General features: G+C 42.4%; 2 protein-coding genes across 2 annotated transcripts; both read left to right on the forward strand.

Annotated features, from left to right (window-relative positions):
• Positions 1 to 1,088: 1,088 nt before the first annotated feature.
• Positions 1,089 to 18,770, forward strand: LOC118426633 (somatostatin receptor type 3-like). The gene is made up of 2 exons (XM_035836140.1): positions 1,089 to 1,458; positions 15,352 to 18,770. Exon 2 carries the CDS (start codon positions 15,779 to 15,781, stop codon positions 17,576 to 17,578), a length of 1,800 nt encoding a protein of 599 aa, XP_035692033.1. The 5' UTR covers positions 1,089 to 1,458; positions 15,352 to 15,778; the 3' UTR covers positions 17,579 to 18,770.
• Positions 18,771 to 20,414: 1,644 nt separating this feature from the next.
• LOC118426261 (pollen-specific leucine-rich repeat extensin-like protein 1) lies at positions 20,415 to 21,470 on the forward strand. The gene has a single exon (XM_035835537.1). It carries the CDS (start codon positions 20,415 to 20,417, stop codon positions 21,468 to 21,470), a length of 1,056 nt encoding a protein of 351 aa, XP_035691430.1.
• The last annotated feature ends 1,076 nt before the right edge of the window (positions 21,471 to 22,546 follow it).

Genomic DNA, 22,546 nt, shown 5'->3' on the forward strand with positions numbered 1-22,546 from the left:
CCACTATAGAGAATGTGCTAATTAGTTGACCACAAGCAATAAGTTACACATGGTTTTAGTACCCACTGATCTTTATTCACATAATACAGTACTGTTCATGTACTGCAATGATTTTTACACTATATGTATTAAGAAAACAAAAGCTATAAAAAGTTTTAAATGTTCTACAGTTGATATTGTCTGAAGAGACCGGTATCGTCATATTTCTTTGATCTTTCGTCTTGTATCCATTGATACTTCGCCGTCCGTGTGTTCCCTCCCGCGTTCACACGTCAGATTCGCCCATTATGCTAATGTGATACTCACAAGAGAAGTCACGTCATTTTAGACTTATCTCTTAATAAATGTAAGAATAAAATCCACCATAGTCTGAAGTTCATATCATTTTGTCTTTGTAACAGTTAATGTAGACATTTTTGTGATGTAAATTAACCTAAGCGATAGTGTATTAGAACGTAACTTTAACACAATTTACCTCCGTAATATTGGTGTCGTCTATTGACCTTATACGACCTCGTTTGTCAGCGGGTATGGGTAGCGCCAGTTTACGAAGTTTTGTTTTGAAAGTAAGTCAAAGAGGTTTTAAATCCGGCGTAGGGTGACGATACGGCCGCTGTATATTGCCGAACGCGTGACGAAACATAGATCAGCGGTCCGCGTGGCCGTAATCGGCAGTGTTTTTGTACCTGCGGGACCGGTAATCCTGTGGCCGTGGCCGCGTTGGACAGGTGGCCGCTAAGCCTATTTCTTAATCATTACGAATCCAAGGGACCGACAAAAAGTGGCCACTGTGGGCAGGTGGCCGTTATGCAAAGGTGGCCCTTAATACAGGTTTGACTATATAAGCAACACCCGATTCATCTATACGGCACATATAAGGATACTTAAATGTTATGTAAAGATATCACATGTATTTAATTTTTCTTAACGAATACGGAAAGGTTACGGAAATGTAAAACCATAGTTTCCGTGGTCTTTACGATACCGTGAACTCTGCGGAAATATTTTCCCACCTTTAGGCTACATTTAAGTATTTAGGAACGTAGGCTTAAATATTCGTTTTAGTGCTGTGAACGTGATAGAAACTAGAAGGATTTATCGGTCAGGAGGGGCTTCCTGTGACAAACAAAAAGGTGCTGAGTTTATTTATTGCTTCATATACTGGCTTCTTCACCTTGTAGACGCTGACGCCATGGAACATTGGACCCTTAACGTTTCAAGTTGTTTTCCACCCCTTGAATTTACGTGGTACATTGGTATATGTGCAAACACTCCGACACCTTGTGTACACTTAGTAGTCAGGACGTCGACGAACCGACCAGTCGACGCCAAAAGAAGGCCTGGGTAACTTTCACACTACAGGCATTTCCACGAGGCGACCATCCAAACTTCGAAGAGATTCCGCTAGGAAGTGACTTCGGGAAGCGAGCGTGACTGTGATCATATCGATTGACAAAGGTGAGACAATCCTTCCCTTTTTCCAGCATATGGAACGGTTATAGACATGGCGCGAATGTCGTACAATGGCAATATGAGGGCATTATTAATCTTAATCTTGTGATAGTGCCCCAGTTTCCATGTTTGTTATACGCAAAAGGCTGTCTGAGATACCTGTCGGCGGTTGGCTCTCACACGAATTATACGACATCCAAATCGTACGACTACCCACGATGAAGGTGACGGCGCCATTTGCAGATCCCGTTGCGGGAATTACTAATACCCCTGTCACATTGCGCGAAAATCGATCGGATGACGAGTCTGTGAGCTCTAAATGACATGACGGCAGTAATACGTCCGGAGGTTTCTCGATCAGCGCGCGATTTTTTGGAGTAACCGCTGCTCGCTGTGCACAGAAACTTGTTCTTAACATCATCAGCGAATAGTCGCCGGTGAGCTTTGAGGTGTTGGTCGAATAGAGACCGACTTATTGCCTCACCTTCTCAACCATCAACCCGGACCATGGGGGATGTCTCCGCTCTTCCCCACGCCATGCCACCCACAGGAAAGAGTGGGAGGAATTATTGGACGCTTTTCCGACAACTACCCTTGTTCGGCCCAGAACACAAAACACCTATTCCAGCCCCCACCCTGGTCTTGCCAACCTGGTACACCGCGAAGAGGGCCACCTTCCATAAAGTAGAGGAAGATTTCTGCGACTAGATAGCATTCTGTAATACATTTGTACAGTGTGTATTTTTCAGTTTGTACACACAATATCAGTTTTAGCGAGTTAGTTTTAATCAGTAACTGCTGAGTGAGAAATGGGATTTAAAAAAATAATAATAATGCATATCTTTAGTTGTTAACTGTTGTAGATTCGGCTAGGATAAGTACACGATATTTTGATTTTTTACATTAATTCTCTTTTAGCCGTCTCTGATATGAAGGTGTTTCCAGGAGAAAATAAGAGTTTCTGTTGTTTGAACCTACACGGTTTAGGATAAACATGAGAAGATTTATATTTCTTGTCCCATGTAAAAAAAATCGACTTTATCTCGCTCACTGGGACGTGGAGCTCTGACAGAACAAAAATCAACATCCCTAACTACAGTTACTTCCACTTGCATCGGGAAAAGAACAAACGAGCAAGACGCTACTCAGGAGGTATAATATTTTTTCTTTAAAGTCCAATACAAACATTATGTTAAACAGCTACCATCAAAATCGACAGATGTTCTCTGGGTGCAAGTAGATCGAAAGCTACTGGGGTTATCCAAAGATCTGTTCCGTTTATACCCGCCCAAGTACATCTATTACTCACAAATTCGCCGAAAACCATCTATCCTTTCAGGCGGTGACTTTAACTCCCGACTTGGAAATTTAAATGACTTCGTTGAAGACGACACTTTGATAACAAGACTGGCAATGAAAATATTATTGCCATGACGACGATATTTCGCGTAAACCCCTAACCATATTTTCTGACCATAACATGCTATCATTAAAAATTCGCACAAAATCATTTATCCACAGCAACAAGACAAAAAAATAAAAATTCAAACCACTCCCGAAACCATTCCGTTGGAATGAAAATTTGGAACAAAAATTCTTGAATCCCGTAGCCAACCTCACATAATAGACAAGTTAAACGCTATGTCAGTCAAAGAAACTAAACACGCAAAGACAGATATTAACAACTACGTTTCCGACTTAAACTCAATGCTGAGGAACGTCGGGCACAGTTCATTATATGTAAAAGTCAATAATAAGTGTTCACAAAAGCCCGAAATAAAAAAAAAATGGTACGATAAAAGCTGTACTGAAATGAAACGTGAATTGAATAACTTAGTCTCTTTGCTCGAGAAAAACTCGGAACGTTCTTCAGACGGAAGAAGGAATATAGAAAACTATTAAGAAAGAAAAAGATAATCTTTCGCCAGCAAATCATGGACCAACTTTCTTCTCTTAGGAAAAAAGACCCAAATGCCTTTTCGACTCTAATTAACAAACTTAAACCAGATAAAACGCAACAGAATTACCATATACCAAATGTGATGTGGTTGAAACATTTTAGTGCAGTTGACAAACGCTCAACTGACGCTATTAACAATTCTGAAATTGAATTCTCAACCCCTGTAAACGCCCAAGTACATCACCAATCTCCTATCACACCTGTAGAAAACACCACACTAGACTCCCCGATAACAGCTGAAGAATTAAACACGGCAATCTCAAACCTAAAGAAAAATAAATCTAGTAGCAGCGACATGGTAACAAATGAAATGTTGAAATGTGGTAAAAATCCTACAGAACCCATTACTACACCTATTCAACTCCTGCTAACAGAATGGTTATTTCCCCGACGATTGGTTCCTTAGCAATATCGTACCCATACATAAATCTGGCGATAGATCACTCCCGAGAACTACCGGGGAATATCAATCATCAGTTGTTTAGGGAAATTATTCACCTCCATTTGAAACAATCGTCTTGTCAATTATGCAGAACAATACAGCCTTTTTAAACCTTAACAGGCCGGTTTTAGGAACAAATTATAGAACATCTGATAATTTTCTTGTGTTAACTACTTTAGTCAGCAAAATTTATGCATGTTTTGTGAGTTTAAGCAAAGCTTTTGACTACGTTTGGTGAGCAGGTCTATTTTTCAAACTTAACAACCTTGGAATAGGAGGAAAATTCTTAAAGACCATAAAAACATGTACTCAACAAGAGTCTGAAAACTCAAACCTGCTTGAAATATTTTGTTTTGTGATGGTGCGTATGGTGTGTTGTGGGGGTTGATATGGTTTGACGTTTGGCAAAATTATTCCATCATTGTTCTTAAGTTATATATCTACCTATGGTAAACAGTGAGATCCAAAACTACACCTTTCTGGTATCCTCACCATTTCATTTTTATTTCCTATTGTTACACCTGCACCTGGCACATACATTGTATCTCAATGTGTATATAATGGTTCACACCATACAGAGGTGACAGCGATGGTCACAGTTGCTCTTTTTTGCTCCTTGGAAGATTTTGACCAGAATGCCCCAGCAGTTCTAGAGCAAGCTGCTAGAGGGCCCAAACATACAACACTTCTTCCTTACACCACAAGCTATGTGCCACCAAAAATCAAGACCATAGCATATCCATGTCAAAAGACACAAAAATCCAAGTTCTGTTGCAGTACCAAGGTCACACACCAGGGCATCCAAAATTGACTTTGACCTTCGTCTTCCAAACACCTACCCAAATACCAAATATCATTACAATCCATCAACAGGTTCTAAAGTTATGCTGACCACAGATATGTGGAAACACAAACAGACACACACACAGACACACCAAAAACTATACTGTAAATGCAGAAATGTTCGCGGTGGATTAATGTTCGCGGCTTTCGCGGCGACCGTTTCACCGCGAACTTAAAACCACCGCGAACATTTTTCTGTAATGGTATTAGACTGCAGTCTATGCTGTTACCGCGAAATTAAAACCACCGCGAAAAGTCCATTTTCCCGCTACCGCGAAATTAAATCCCCGCGAACTTAAATGCATTTACAGTACCTAAATTTTTCATGGAGGTAAATCACACGTTCTGTTCTGGAGATATAGCACTGGAAACGACCCTTCCACACACTCCCATGCTACTGAAAACTCAAAACACATGTTACAGCTGCTAGCTGTCCCCAAGGAGGTTGAGACAGAGGGAATGAGGCCAGATCACTCCATATCAGGAAAAGGGGTGTAAATATTTAAAAAAAAACGAACCACAAAACAACAGCAAACTTCTAATCTACTTAATAGCACAATAGGTCACACACTTTATCCCCATAGCAAAGGAAATCGCAATCCATCCAGAGGTTCTAGAGATATCGGTCCGGAATCACAAAGATCCCTACCAGAAACAGTACATGCTTTTTTCAAGCATGTAAAAACCACAAATTGCATAAAAACCAACGGCGGCCTTACAGAACCTTTTTTAACTAACTGTGGGGTCCGACAAGGCTGTAATTTAAGTCCTACTTTGTTTAATTTATTCATTTATTAGTGATATAACATCTGATGATCTTTGTTGCAACTCTCCTAGTTTACACAATAGGAAAGAAACGTGTCTTTTGTATGCAGATGATATGGTATTAATACTTGTTTTCCGAGTCTCAACAAGGTTATTAATCATGTCTAGTTGGATTAGAAAAAAATTTTAAAAATAGGATTTGGAACCTGAAGGTGAATTTAAAAGAGACCAAGATTATTGTCTTCAGCAAGAGAGGTAGATTACCAAAGAATTGTTTCTTTTTGTTTAGTGGTAATGTAATGGAAATTGTTAAGTCATATTATTGTTATCTAGGTATAGTGGTAAGTGCAGCTGGTACTTTCAAGGCCAACAACAAACATCTAAGTAACAAGGGTCTAAAATCTTTGTTCAGCATTAGACAATCACTTGACAAAGCCGATTGCTCGCTAGCTGTTAAAAACAAGCTTTTCTATTTCTGTATTTAACGCATTTTACTTTATGGGTCCGAAATAAGAGGATCTTTCAAAAGCCCCAAAATTGTCCTATTGAATATGTACATCTAAAATTTTGTAAACATTCACTCAATATCCCAAGAACAGCTAGTAATCTCGCAGCACAGGCAAAACTAGGGAGGTACCCCATTTACCTGGAGGCCTCCCTTAATACGATAAAGTATTTCATTCGACTTAGCAAGAACGTGCCAGCTGACAACCTTCAATCAGATTCTCTCTTGTGCCAAATGGATTTAGAAGCATCAGGTGATAAATGTTGGGCTTCTAATGTACGCAACTCTCTAAAGAAATGTGGTTACGATTCGTCTGGCAAAACGCTATGTCAACAGTCCCAAGTATACCTCAAATTATTTCATCAATCTATCAGCGTTTAAAGGACATTTATTTCCAGACCTTCCTGTCTGAAATCTACAAAAGAGTTAAGAGATAAAGGAGTTAAGAGATAAAATAGTTGCGAAAAATAAACTACGAACATACAAATTATCAAAACAATCTTATAACAAAGAAGAATATCCTAAGATTGCCGATGTACGCCACAGATCTACCATAACGAAACTTAAAATCAGTTGTCACAAATTACGAATCGAATTAGTTAGACATAACCACAATCCTCTAGAGCAAAGAATCTGCCAATTTTGTAGTTTAGGTAAAATAGAAGATGAACACAGCACGAAAACAACTTTTTAAGCAAAGTTTCAGAGATACGTATAAAGCCCTTAAAGGCGGAGAAATATTTCAGCAGATTTTAAGATCTATTATTGGCATCGGAAACATACATTTGGCATTTACGGAAAATTTCAGCGTTTGTAAATCTAACTTAATCTGTTGTGTTTCTTTACGTGAATTTTACATGTATTTTAGTATGCCGAAGAGACAACTTAAATGTCTCAAAAATATTTTCTGTCAAAACGGACAAATACCGTTTCTCTAGATCTGTTACAAAATACATGTTAACCGGCTAAGTCAAATGTAATAAGCCTTTGTCTGGTGTTAGATAAAACATTGCGTCATCTGTTTTATAACAGTCAAAACTGAAAATTATTGCGCTTTCTGGTACAAAATGTTATGTTTATACCTCAGCAAATACAAATACAATACAATACAAAGTCAAATACAATAATCTTCTGTGTTTTTTAGCTATTCCGAAAGCATTTGACGTATTCAAACTTTCTGTGCGCAAGGTTTAATTCGAACAGGGGAGAACCTCTCACGGTTAGCTTATATGCGCTATTTTACGTTATATGAGATGTTGCGTATACCATGGTCAATATTGACCGAAGGATGCCATATATATAATTTATTTCGAACCGTCATTTACGCAAAGAAGGGAAGACCTCCCCCGTTAATATATTTGCTAAGCCGTATATGAAATGTTGCGTATTTCATTTGAACATACGACATGTTTAATTTTTGAATCCGCGCAGTTTAAGCGAACTAGGGGAGACCTCCCCCGTTTAGCTTATATGTTGCCAAAACGTATATGAAATGTTGCGTATTTCTTTTGAACATACGACATGTTTAATATTTGAATCCGCACAGTTTAAGCGAACTAGGGGAGACCTCCCCCGTTTAGCTTATATGCTGCCAAAACGTATATGAAATGTTGGGTATTTCTGTAAAACATACGACATATTTAATCTTTGAATCCGCGCTGTTTAAGCGAACTAGGGGAGACCTCCCCCGTTTAGCTTATATGTTGCCAAAACGTATATAAAATGTTGCGTATTTCTGTAAAACATACGACATGTTTAATATTTGAATCCGCACAGTTTAAGCGAACTAGGGGAGACCTCCCCCGTTTAGCTTATATGCTGCCAAAACGTATATGAAATGTTGCGTATTTCTGTTGAACATACGACATGTTTAATCTTTGAATCCGCGCAGTTTAAGCGAACTAGGGGAGACCTACCTTGTTTAGCTGATATGTTGCCAAGACGTATATGAAATGTTGCGTATTTCTGTTGAACATACGACATGTTTAATCTTTGAATCTGGGCAGTTTAAGCGAACTAGGGGAGACCTCCCCCGTTTAGCTTTTATGTTGTCAAGACGTGTATGAAATGTTGCGTATTTCTGTACAACATACAACAAGTTTAATCTTTGAATCCGCGCAGTTTAAGCGAACTAGGGGAGACCTCCCCCGTTTAGCTTTTATGTTGTCAAGACGTATATGAAATGTTGCGTATTTCTGTGAAACATACAACAAGTTAAATCTTTGAATCCGCGCAGTTTAAGCGAACTAGGGGAGACCTCCCCCGTTTAGCTTATATGCTGCCAAAACGTATATGAAATGTTGCGTATTTCTGTTGAACATACGACATGTTTAATCTTTGAATCCGCGCAGTTTAAGCGAACTAGGGGAGACCTACCTTGTTTAGCTTATATGTTGCCAAGACGTATATGAAATGTTGCGTATTTCTGTAAAACATACGACATGTTTAATCTTTGAATCCGCGCAGTTTAAGCGAACTACGGGAGACCTCCCCCGTTTAGCTTTTATGTTGTCAAGACGTATATGAAATGTTGCGTATTTCTGTAAAACATACAACAAGTTTAATCTTTGAATCCGCGCAGTTTAAGCGAACTAGGGGAGACCTCCCCCGTTTAGCTTATATGCTGCCAAAACGTATATGAAATGTTGCGTATTTCTGTAAAACATACGACATATTTAATCTTTGAATCCGCGCAGTTTAAGCGAACTAGGGGAGACCTCCCCCGTTTAGCTTATATGTTGCCAAGACGTATATGAAATGTTGCCTATTTCTGTTGAACATACGACATGTTTAATCTTTGAATCCGCGAAGCTTAAGCAAATTTGGGGGTACTACCCCCGTTTTATCTATTGGCTTATACCGTCTCAAAGGTTTTATGAAACGGTGCCTTTTTCTGCTGAACATACGGCATGTTTGAAGCGCAGTTTATGCGAACAGGAGGAGACCCTTTCCTTTTTATTTTATACCGCATATATGTTCTGAAATTCCAGGGTCTAAATCAGGGTGAGGTTTTCTTTGTGGCATGTTGACACTCGAGCTAAGAGACGGTAGAAATCCCGACTACTGCTATGAATATCTCCGCGACTCAACCTCTGCTTGAAGAATAAGGATGTAGTAGGTATACTGTTTTGTGCAGTGAGTTGTGTTTTCTCTATAAAACGGCAAGCAGTTCTTACTACAGGTAAATGTACGAAATATGTTTATTTCTTTATCTACAAGCAAGCGTCGAGAAAGAACAGTTTGTGCACACAGGCGGTGTCTTCTCGTGTTGCTCGTGTTTGTTTGGGCAGGCAAGATGTAAATTTATTCAGCGTTATTTCGTACGCGCCATGGGGCGCACGCCTCCGTCCGTCCAAGGAGGTTGAACTTCCTTGGTCCGTCTGTGGCACAGCTGTGTCATGTGATAGGATGTATCCAATGGCAGAAAAGAGTGGGGGGTTCAAATTTACGGGCCATACGTACGACAACGAGCGGTTATTTTCCAGGCGTTCACTTTTGAAGAGAAGTATTGAAGAAAGTTTGGGCCTGCTCTAGCCCGCAAGTTGTGGCCGCGACACCGCTTTTACCGCCTAGGACCCCCGGTGACGGAATTTGACTCAAAGATACGAGGTGGCTATCATTCTGTACAAGCTGTTGTTGTTGGAAATCGACACAGAATGGAAATCACGGCCCTTGCACCATCCGGATTAATAGAAGCCGCCACTGCAAGCTGAACATGTTTCGCGTTCACAGAATCCAGGACCATCCAACAACACGAGTCATATCGGCCACTACTCTAGGATACTCTAGATCTTACCGGATTCTTATTCCTGTGGTGACCAGATGGAACTGTACATGTGTGCTCTTTTTAACTTACGCCGAGACGCTTCACCCGACACTGGAAATGGGACTGTGGACTGCTGCACGGAATTGCGCAACCGTTGTGATATTGTTTCAACTGCCGACTACATCAGAATGAAAGGCCACAAATACCTAGTAGGCTGTAGGTTTTTTTTTTACTTTTCCATGTAATATTTTCTCGTAATTCAATAAAATTTTAAAGTTTCATCCATTGTATTTTCTTGCTTTGAAATGTGCTAATGATTATTCTCCTAAAATGGCACTTATCCACACCTTAATGCACACGTATATGAGACGTACAGAGGGAACTTTAAACATGTCTTAAGGGTGTTTTGATACGTATTTATGACAACTTTAAGCTGCTAAAAAGAAAAATATAGACACATTAAATCCTCTTAATTCACACGTATATGAGACGTAAATAGGCTTTAGATCAAATAAACGTGAAGTTTAAACATGTCTTAAGGGCGTTTTATTAAGTATTTATGGCAATTTAAGCTGCTGAAAAGGCACCTAAACACACGTTATAATCCACTTAATGAACACGTATATGAGACGTAAACAGGCTTTAGATCAAATAAACGTGAAGTTTAAACAAGTCTTAAGGGCGTTATAATAGGTATTTATGGCAAATTTAAGCTGCTAAAAAGGCAGCTAAACACACGTTATAATCCACTTAATGCACACGTATATGAGACGTAAATAGGCTTTAGATCAAATATACGTGAAGTTTAAACATATCTTAAGGGCGTTTTAATAGATATTTATGGCAACTTTAAACTGCTGAAAAGGCACCGAAACACACGTTATAATCCTCTTAATGTACACGTATATGAGACGTAAAGAGGCTTTAGATCAAATAAACGTGAAGTTTAAACATGTCTTAAGGGCGTTTTAATAAGTAATTATGGCAACTTTAAGCTGCTGAAAAGGCACTAAAACACACGTTATAATCCACTTAATGCAATTGTATATGAGACGTAAAGAGGCTTTAGATCAAATAAACGTGAACTTTAAACAAGTTTTAAGGGGGTTTTAAAAATCATTTACGACATCTTTAAGCTGCTGAAAGACAACGGGAAAACCGGAAAATAAGGACTAACACGGACCTACAGAAAGACCACTTAAAGGCAATATTTACGTACTCGTATAAGTGGTGTATAGATCCGTAAAGGAGGAAAATACGTCAACATTACGCATGGTTTCAGCATCCTTAAATACCGTTTTTCGTGCCGTGGAAGTACATTTTACTGTGGATTGTCCTTTGTATGATAGTGATAGGAGCATTCTATTTGACTATGTGTTGAGTAAATATCCCTACTTCAGACACTTGAATATTAAAGAGAAATTATATTCCTGACAGCTTTTGATAAACAAACTCTAACCAACCACAAAGCTAGCTACATTTATGCAATTACCAATAAGCGAGAGGAAGTCGAATGTCCTAGAATAGCTTATCTGCATATATAGATGTGTATGATTGTTTCCATTTATCATATATATGATTGTTACCATGTGACCTGTACTTAGCTCAGTGGGGCAAAATGAATGTGCAATAAAGGTCTTCATTCATTCATTGATCGTCGGTAGAACGCCCGTTGTTTTGCCCGACTCCCGTTTGTTTGCGAGTGATTCTGTCACTGTGGCTCCTGTGGTAGTATGTGGGCTAGATTTATCATACAATTCCTTTCCTGTTATCTATTCTACATGTGCCGTACATTAAATGGTTAAACAATTTCCCACAAATAGAGGCAATTCCGAGTCACCGAGAGGGATTTTAAATAATATTTGTAAAAAGTTTGAACTGAATATTTCAGTTACTAAAGTTCTAAATTGTTCAAACAATTAAAACGCAAAGTTTGAAATGTTTGAATCCATTTATATTTGTTGCGAAAATCGGGAAAGTAACGGTATAATCATATCTTTATTAAGAATAATTTTCAAACATCTATGTGTTTTTGTCATTGTAGGAACATGTTCTCATATGTTCAAACTATTTGTGCCATGTTTCCCTCCATAAAAACTTTTATTGCCCCCATAAACCAAGCTGCTAAGCTGGTCCTTTTGTTTGGGTCTTGTATTTTTAGATTTCTTTAGTAGACACTGGTGGCTCTTTTGTGAGAAGGTGGCAGACAGACACAATTTCCTGTACTTGGCATGGATGTGTGAATTGCCCTCCTCCCAGCCCACTGACCCAGTTACATAATTTTGTTTCAATGTTCCAACATACGATCACAAATGATGAATCTATGTTGGAACAGTTTAGAAACTAACAGAAATAATGCATTTGATGTTGGAAATGTTTCTAACATGTATGAATACTGTAGAAAATATTTAGAACACCAGACAGATGTTATAAATAGTTCTTAACACAGTTAATTATCACAGTTAGATTGTTACAGATTTACGAAATGTTAGATCAAAAGGCATAAGTACCCTCTTGGTCATGTTGAATCGACTCTAAGACATCAACATTGAATGAACTATTGCCATCTTACCTCGTCCGCGTACAAGAGGTGGCGCCATGTCATAATAGGCTCATTATCATAAATTTATTCTTAGGCGATCGCCCGAGCCTCGCTCATATGTGACGGACAGTTTTCAGGCGAAAAATACGCGAGACCCTCTGTCAATCTTAAAATCGGCCGACCTTCCAGCAATCGCGAAGTACGCCCGCAGACCAAAGGCTGTTAAATGGAATATCTGATACAACACAAAACATTAGAAAATGCTCTGCATCCTTTTTAAATCAGTCACGCCTCATTACAGTTACTGATATACATACATAGTCATGGATATATAATACAGGTTACTTGTAATTGACATGCAAAACAGATACAACCTGCATTAGTCTCAACATTTTCAATCCAAAGATCCATGATTTGAAAAGAATCTGAATCTGAGTTATTGTTATTGTAACACGATAAACTTATCACACTGCAAAAATTAAAAAGAATCTATATACATGCTTTTACAAACTTTTCACAGACTCATTGTTTAAGCTTCACTGTATTAACAAATAGGACTTGGTTAGTGTTATTGAATAATTTCTCCATGTAGGAACAGGTAACCCATTGCTGCATGATCAGCTTCCTGACTGCTGTCATCTCATGTGCACAGATAAAGCACTGACGGCCTGTCTGGGTTGAGTGTCATCAGCAACCATAGCGAAAAAAATATATATATATATCAGTTGTGATGGACATGATTCTAATGAAGGAATATATTACAGAGACACTGTATCACATTGTTCTTGGTGCTTATGGTAGGCATAAAAATATATCTGATTAATATTTTGTGATCTATGACAACAATAAAGACCTGCAAGTGTAAAATACACTACTGAGATGTACTAATGTTCACCTGTTCTGTAGACAATCGTCACTTCAGCTTTTAACCCGTCCTTGAAATTCATCAATCATCTGAAACTGTATAAAAGCTTAGTTTGTAAACACCCCCCCCCCCCCAACACACACACAATCATTAATACTTATAAACAATAAAACCGTCACCACGGCAATAGTTTTTATTGCCACACTTATTCCAGTTAGTTTTGCGTTCTCTCGTGCGCTAACGAATATTCATTGGTATGCTGTACGGGCCGAAGGGGTGTGTATGAAGACCAGAAGACCGCGGACTTTGAATGAATGAACTTTATTGCATGAGAATCGTTAATGGCACAGTGTATATCAACAGTTGTAAAACAACAACACTACCAGGCTAATCTTCACTACGTATCGAACTAGAACTGGCAGTAAGATTTGCCCTTTAGCTTATCACTGTTACGACGTGGTGAAAACATGAATTGTAACACAGAGGTCTGATCTCTGGTAATATGTCATGTATAAGGTGGAGTCATATCATACCATTTGCAGCAATTCTGTGACAGAAAGGACCGTTCAAGAAGGCTTATTACGGCAACCTTTTCCGTCCAAGATGGTTGACTCACGATACAGCACACGCCCACTGTTGTTAAGAGAACGCCATAGACTTGTTGTAGTAAACTGTCGTACAACGATTCTGGCAGAAACCTAAGATCCACGTCTAGCCTAGGTTGTACAAAACAGTCTAAGTAAGCTGTGCCTTACCAAAAGAATATGTACTGTCAGATTTTACAAGATTTTACAAGATGTTCAATATTGGTGAAATTTTGCCAAAGGAGAGCAAAATTTTGACGCTGTTTTGTTTACAATAATGTTTTATGGCGTCGGTTAACAGGCAGCCTTATTGTTCATGGGGACTTGGACTTTGGTTCAACCTGTCTGTCCTGCCCGCTCCCGCCACTACCAATGACTGATGTTTCCATATTAGTTGTCAAACGTCTTTCTCGGAAATCATGCTTCTTGAGACTGACTCTAACACATATCCCTGTAATGTACCGATGAGATAAAACTAAGGTTCAAGCTTCTTTTAACCCTCTAACCAACGTACCTTTTTTTGTGACGTAGATTACCGTATGGGGTAAAAACTGACCCCGTAACGTTTTGTACAAATACAGTTTGGTGACTCTTTTTGTGATTTGTATACATGTATAGCTTCATTAATCTATGTTGGACAGTTTGACATGATTAAGAATAACTCTAGCTCATTATCATGATTTATGCAAAATATCATGACGACCACAATTTGCACTGACGCTATTCAGACCGCGTAAGATTTTCTAAATGCCTGCACCAACTTCAAAGTATAAAAGTTGATGGCAAGCAATTTAAGTGAATAAAAAAGTTCATCATTTTTCATGTTGCCATGGCAACGGAATTCTGACAGGCATATTTATTACGCAATTATCTAATTTTGGCTTAAACATTCAAGTTTTAAGGTTTTCTTGGCAAACCACACATGTTCATGACATCTTATGAAATTCAACGTAAATTTCATGATGCAATATTCATGTTTTATGCTAATTTAATGATGTTATCGGTCAAAATTCAAGATGGCGGCCAGTTTAAGCTAAATTACGTCGTGGCGTCGTCATATAACAAGATAATGACACAAAAGTTGTCACCATAATTTATTTGCACATGTACATCAATCTCTGAAAATTTCGTGATCATACAATATTAGATTAGGTGTGGGCCACAAAAGTTTGTTTAAAAAAATGCTGGGGTCAGTTTTGACCCCACTGGACCATACATAAACTTTCAATGATAACTTAATCAACAATAAGGCAATCTTGATAAAAACGTATGAGAAGTTATAAGACATACATACGAACAAATTCATAGAAGGAAATTTGTATTCAACTAGAAATGCCATAATGGCACATATTAATATACGTCTGGGGTCAAATTTGACCCTATACGGTGGTTGGAGGGTTAAGGCAATGAATAACGCAAAAAGGTGCATACTTTCCAACCATTGTCTTTCGCCCCTCCCCTCGCAAAGTTATCTAGGCTATAGGCATATCTGTAATTATACCACTGAAATGGAGATTTTGTTTCTTTCAGTCTCCTAATTCTTCAGTACTCCGAATATGTTAATCAGAAAAGCCAACATTTATATCTTGTGGTTCACCTGCGATATAATATCATATTTATTTTTCAGATGTGATCGTCTCTGAACAGCGACATCGGGATGCAAGAACAAACGGGACGTTCGTCGCTTATTTGTAAATGACTGACGGTAGTGTGGCCACTCCGGGACATAGTCATTGTGGCAACCCCGGCACATAGCAAAACACACTGAAAGAACGACAACTCACGTGGTAGCGAACCCTTAAAGGGCTGTATGGTCTTATGTGAAGTGTTGTGCGTCGTGCAGATTTGTCGTAGGATTAACCAACTTATGGCGTCACGTCACGTGCCCCTAAGGTCTCTGAGGAGGGCTACTGTCGTACAGTCTGAAATTCGACGCACCAACGTTTTGTGTCGGCTCTGTACTAAGTGATGATCTCATATAGTACTTTCAATACAGCTGAGGAAACGTCACCTTTACCCCGTGAAGTAATGTTCAAACAAAGCAGTTTCAAAACATGGCTCTTGAAATTTATATTGGCAACGTTGCTCGCTGTTGCATCTGTGCTATAGGAATGTTGGCAAACCTGCTCGTCTTGTTCATCGTGGCCCGCTACCCAACCATGAGGACCGCCTGTAACGTGTACGTAGCGAACCTTGCAGTAACTGACTTCGCTGTCAGCCTTCTCACTCTCATCCAGTCCATTGTTGTACTTTCAGATCCATCTTATTGGGCTGGGGATAGAAACGCGGGCTCTACTTTTTACCTGCAAAGTTGTGACGTAAGCCGAGTGATCTTCTTTTTCCTCGCCGCAACCAGCATCCTCCTGCTTACAGTGATAGCTGTGGAGCGACACAAGGTGATAACAGACCCGCTGGGCAGCCTACAACACGGGACGGTAAAACACGCGGGGAGGACCTGTTCCGTGGTGTGGATAGTGGGCGCCTTGATCGCAGCTATAGACACGATCACCAGGAATGCTGTCAAAAACGACTGGACCTTCACAGGTGCTAGTCTAAATTCTGTGTCGTGTGTCTTTCTAAAGCTCGAGACCTCTGATACTAGTCATACTTTTTTGACTGTCGTGGTTCTCTTGTTCTTTTTATTCCTCTATGTATTGCCGAGCTGTATAATAATCATCCTCTACACGCGGATATTGGTGAAAGTGAGGCAGTCTCGCCGTTTGGCGGTGCGGGAGACGAGGTCGGATGACCAGGCGTACCTCATGGTATTTGTAGTGACTGTTTTCTTTCTTGTCGCCTGGCTCCCCATCCACATCGTTGTTATTATAAATTTGATTGTTCCGAACAATCGCCAGAACATGATTGCTTCAGAAGTTGCGCTACTCCTCGTGATGTTAAACTCCGTGGCCAATCCGTTTCTGTACGGTCTTCTTGGGAAGAACTTTCGCGACAAACTCAAAAAGATGTTCTGCTGCAAACAGGGCACTAGACAGATCATCGGCACGACATACCATGGTCTGGGGCAGATCCAGGTGACAGGCAGTACAGGACAGGCCCAGGCTACAGAAGGGATAGGACAGAGCCAGGCTACGGACGGTATAGGACACTCCCAAGCTAAAGGCGGGACAGGACAGGCCCAAGCTACTAGCTTGACAGAACAGGCCCAGGTTACAGGCGGGGCAGAAGAGGGCCCGGCTTCAGGCGGGACTGAACTGGCCCAGGTTACGTGTGGGACAGGACAGGCCCATGTTACAGGCGGGACAGAAGAGGGCCCGGGTACAGACGGGTCGGGACAGGCCCAGGTTACGTGCGGGACAGGTCAGGCCCAGGCTACAGGCGGGACAGGCCAGGCCCAGGTTACAGGCGGGACAGGTCAGGCCCAGGTTACAGGCGGGACAGGTCAGGCCCAGGTTACAGGCGGGGCAGAACAGGCCAATGTTACAGACGGGACAGAAGAGGGCCCGGGTACAGACGGGACAGGACAGACCCAGGTTACGTGCGGGACAGGTCAGGCCCAGGCCCAGGCTACAGGCGGGACAGGACAGGCCCAGGTTACAGGCGGGGCAGGTCAGGCCCAGGTTACAGGCGGGGCAGAACAGGCCAATGTTACAGACGGGACCATAAGAGGGCCCGGGTACAGACGGGACAGGACAGACCCAGGTTACGTGCGGGACAGGCCAGGCCCAGGCTACAGGCGGGACAGGTCAGGCCCAGGTTACAGGTGGGACAGAACAAGGCCAGGCTGCAGGCGGGACAAAACAGTCCCATGTTACAAGCGGGATAGGTTAGGCCCAGGCTACGTGCAGGACAGAACAGGCCCAGGTTACAGGTGGGGCAGGACTAGCCCAAGCTAAAGAAGAGAAAGACCACGTCACAGACAGTGCCACACTGCCCACAGCTAACAGAGACATCAGACTAAAAGCAGTCTAAAGGGACAAGGGCTAAATGAATCGGGGCGTTTACATGAGCAAAGAGATACGTAGCAAGACGGCCACAAAAGAGGATAAATACGTTTTACAAATAGACATCTCGTTTATCTGAAGGATTTCTGACGAAGACCAAATTGTACCCTATTGTATATGCCTACATATACATACGGTAATAATCATTTTACTTTACGTTATTTGCTTAATAGTCGGTGGAGGCCTCCGAAAGATAATGCTGTCATCCGATCGATATTCTAGAAATAGAATGTCATATATCTAAAACTTTCTGATTGATATTGTAGCATTGACATCACACTTGCAGGAGACACGTAATGGCTATAGAGACCGGTTAAGTTATAGTAACAATAGTAAAACATTAAACTGCTGAATCCCTAAAAACAAGAGCTACGTGGGACCCTTACCTTGAAATAATTATTACAATTCAAATTTCATGTAACCGACGTCCAAGCTTAATGTATCGACTGACTAAATTTTAAAAGAGAGTAAGGCTATGTGTTCGGTATCCGGAGAGATCTTGAAGAAAATGGTATCATTGGCGTCCTTAAGGGTTCAACACATTCTGAAAGAAATTCAAGTTGATGAGTAAGGGATTGGGCCCTATTGACAAATTTATTACAATAGCCTCAACATGTAACCGACGCTACAGAAAGTTGTTCCTTTAAACCTGAGACAATCGGCATCGTTCCTCCAAAAGGGTACAGATTTAGGGAGAGTATGTCTCGCGAGGCCATAAAATGGCTAATTATGTGGCGCCCACGAAACAGAAATCATTAAGTTATGCAAAGAACAGACCCAATTGGGGGCTTCGAGTATCTAAACGAGTACGTAGTAGGCGTGATGATGTGCAGGAGGTGCAACCACGACGACTTTTTTTACCCAGCTTTACCTGCCATGGTAGAAGATAAACTAATGTCCCATTGTGTAACACTTCTGCGCAAACGCCAAGCACTGTAGAGCATACTGACAAAGAAGGCTCATTTGTTGGGACATGGTATATATACGCCATATAGGAGTATCACATGTAAGATATATGAGGTGCATCCCTTAACCCTCAAACCACCGTACGTTTTTTTGACGTAGATTACCGTATGGGGTCAAAACTGACCCCATAACATTTTGTACAAATACAGTTTTTTTGGTGACTCTTTTTGTGATTTGTATATATGTATAGCTTCATTAATCAATGTGGGACAGTTTGACATGATTAGGTGAGAATAAGTCTAACTCATTATGATAATTTATAAATATTATAAACAAAAGTCTATAAATAAATTTCCCATCGCCAGGAAATGCGAGAGATGCCGCGCTCTCACGAGCGTCAAGTAGCGTCTCTCCAAAGCCGCTTCGAGACGCTCCTCGGTTCCCAGCACCAACCCGCTCCCTACCACCCACAACCCTCAAATCGCCCCCCAGAACCCAACTCCGCGCCGCACCCCGCAAAACTCTGGGTGCAACTACTGCCACGAACTTGGACACTGGAAGAGAGAGTGCCCTCAGCTGCAGCGCTCCAACGCTGGCCGCCGGTCGGGAAACGATTTCGGGCTGGCTTAACTGGGGGTCAGTCAGCCACTATCTCCCCACCCCCCTCGACCCCTCCCGACCCCTCTCCTGCTAACACCATACCTTCCACCCACCCTTCCGTCGGAAGTTTTCACTTTACACCCCAGATATATGGCCATTTCGCTGACGTATTGATTGACTCGGGAGCAGATGTTTCGCTTATTTCTGTTGACGTGCTAAACAAACTTGGTAACCACGTGACTCCACCAGAACTTGTTCCTTATGATGGACCTGCTCTATCGACTGTGGCTGGGGGCGCCTTAGACATAGTTGGTTACGTCACCGTCCCTCTCACGTGGCAACAACACTAGTTTCCCGCGAAATTCTTGGTCTGTCGTAACACGACCACGCCCATTTTGGTCGGCACTGACTTTCTACTGGCTTTCGACGCTGAAGTGTCAATGCGCGAGCGCACAATGACGCTCTGCGGGCCGACGGGCGTGGCATCCATTCCGGTCTCTCGCAAGGCAGCTGGGGCCGTTCGTCGTGTCGTGATCCGACACTCCTACTTAGTACCAGGGCGTTCGGTTCACCTTGTCCCAGGCAAAGTGGTAGGAAAGCGCGCAGATAACTCCCTAGGTCCGGATACGTTAACCCGGCTCTTGCTTCCTTAGGTCGTTTTGGCTTAACAGGGGAGTTGATATCACACACTCCCGCCAAAAATACCACCAGAGTTTTTGTTGTTAATGAGAATATTGAACCTGTCTTAATCCGTCCCTGTGCGGTAATTGGCCTGTGTCACCCGTTTGACAGCCCCACCTCCCGCGGCGTTTCAGTCTGTCCATACACACCGGTTCCGCTCGCGCCCCCTTCCAACCAATCGTCCGCTGGCGTGCCTCCGGCAGCCGGCCCCGGCCCCACACGCGCCACTAACCCTACCCCGACCCCCGACGTCCGTGCGGAGCTGGAGACATTGTTTGACCTGTCGTACATACAAAACCCGTCGCACAGGAGTCAACTCTTGGACCTTTTAGTAGAATATGAAGACCCATAAAACGCGGACCACGTCGTACCACCCCCAATCTGATGGGTTGGTCGAACGTTTCAACCGGACAATGGGCGCTATGCTCAGGCCTACGTTCGGCAATCTGACCAGCGGGATTGGGACTTCAACCTTCCCGCGGTGCAGTTCGCATATAACACTAGTTGTCAGGCCACAACAGGCTTTTCGCCTTACTTTTTAATGCACGGGCGTGAAGCCCGCCTTCCCGTACAACTCCTCACGGGGGTGCATTGTGACCCCACCTCCACTTCGGAGTTCGTTGCAGCGCTCAACGACAGAATGCCCTCTATTTTCAAATTGGTGCAGCAACACACGGCCCAGAAACAAGCTCGACAGAAAGAAATGTTCGATTCCAAGGTCTATGGACAGCCACATGCTGTGGGTGACCTAGTGCTAGTACGGAATAACGCCGGGAAACCTGGCCTGGCCCGGAAGCTGGCCAACAAATTCCATGGCCCGTACGAAGTATTGAGTAGGGTAGGGGGCAATGCCTACCGGGTGAAAAACACCCGTGGTCGACGACAAGTTGATGTGGTAAATTTCGAACATATCAAAGACCTTTCTCCTCAGATGTTTGATCCTGACTATGACCCAAGGCAAGAGGGTCGCCGTCCGACGCGCAGGCGTCGTAACAATAACTACGTGACTTCTCTCCCTAGGCCACAACTCTCGGAAACCTCTCCAACGGACGGTGATGACGAGAATTCTGACGATGACAACCCGGAGCGAGACCCTGTAATTCCCCAAGGGCACAGTTCCGCGGGTCCCCCTCCCTCTTATGTTTCAGATCCGTCCTTATCTGACACCGCACCCAAGCGGCTCCGAGCTCCTGTGGCGCGGCGTCGACCCTCAGCGCCGTCATCCCCTACGCACAACCGGCCACCTGACACAGCACAGGTGGCACCTATCCAGTCGCCTGGCCCCGACCCAGCACGTACCCAGGCACCTGTTCCAGATCCGACACCGGCTCCAGATCCGACACCTGTTCCAACCCCGACACCTGTTCCTGCTCCGACACCTGCTCCGACCGACACGACAGCGACAACATCATCACCCGTCCTTCCGTCGCCGTTACCACAACTTATCAACCAACGTCGTCGTAGACAACCGCGAGACATGAACAATTTTATATGCTTCCCGGACGCTTATAACTCCAGTGACAGTGACAGTAACAGTGATACAAACCATGTCAACCCCAACGTGTGCCAGATCACTAATAGTTTAGACGTGGGCTGACTACACAGTGCCAACCTTCGGATAGGTCGTGTTCGGGGGGGGGGGGTTCTATGCCCCCCATAGGATCGGGATTTGACCCTCTGCCTGCTCCGTCTCCTCTCTCCATGTCGTGACTCGCCTCACACAGACGGGCATGGTCAATTCCCCTGATGATTGGTTCCGTAGTGACATGACCGTAGCGGGGTGTCCTTCCTGCATCCACTTTCGATCGGGCTTCCGTACTCAAATACCTACGGTTTGGAAAGCTTTTTCCTCCTCCTCGGTTTCGGTTACTGATTGTGAAAATCTGGGCAAATTTCAGCCTTCCAGCTGTCCTTAGGTGTTCTCCAAACAGAAAAAAACGGTTCCACGACAGTAGAGGTAGTAGTTATTACCAGGTACAAATTGCTAGGGATTAAGGTAGTGGAACCGCCTCGTTCTTTTCTCCGTTGGGGCCCGTTTTCCCTTCCGAACGCGTTGGCACTCACTAGTCCCCCCCTCGTCTAACAATCAAGGACCCGCCAAAAAGTAGTGGGTCTCGAGCAAAAACGCTCTCAAACCGGTTAGACCGGGTTCGACATGGTTTTTCCTGTCTGTGTGTACTACTCGGGAACAGAATCTTGTCTAGGTTGATGTGTGTATGAAAATGCTTTGGACGATTTGATGATTAATGTTCCGAATTTCGGTAATTATTATTGTTCGGAGAATTGTTATGGTAGTTCGGTGTTTTGGATCTTGTCATGCCTTCGATTGTTCTTTGAATGTAATATTGTTTCATTGTGCCATCATGATGGTATATTTTATGTGACGCTGTATTCAATACGATTCTGACCATAGTGTCCAAGTCTATGATGATTTTTTTTTCTTCTTCTTGATTTGTACTCGACTTGATTAGAGCCGACAATGATGTATGCGAAAAGGTCAGTTATGGCGTGTGAATGGTTCCAGGTATTCGAAGCTTATTATGACATTCAGACGTGATTTAGTTAGTTAAATTTTACTTATATATAGGTTAAATGATGCGGGAGCATCATTAAGCGTTGCGGGGGGGATGGTGTAGCAAGTCTCATTATTGCGTTGGGCGGTCCAGGGGTCAC

This window comes from Branchiostoma floridae, chromosome 11, assembly GCF_000003815.2.
Source record: "Branchiostoma floridae strain S238N-H82 chromosome 11, Bfl_VNyyK, whole genome shotgun sequence".
In the NCBI taxonomy this organism is placed as follows: Eukaryota; Metazoa; Chordata; class Leptocardii; order Amphioxiformes; family Branchiostomatidae; genus Branchiostoma; species Branchiostoma floridae.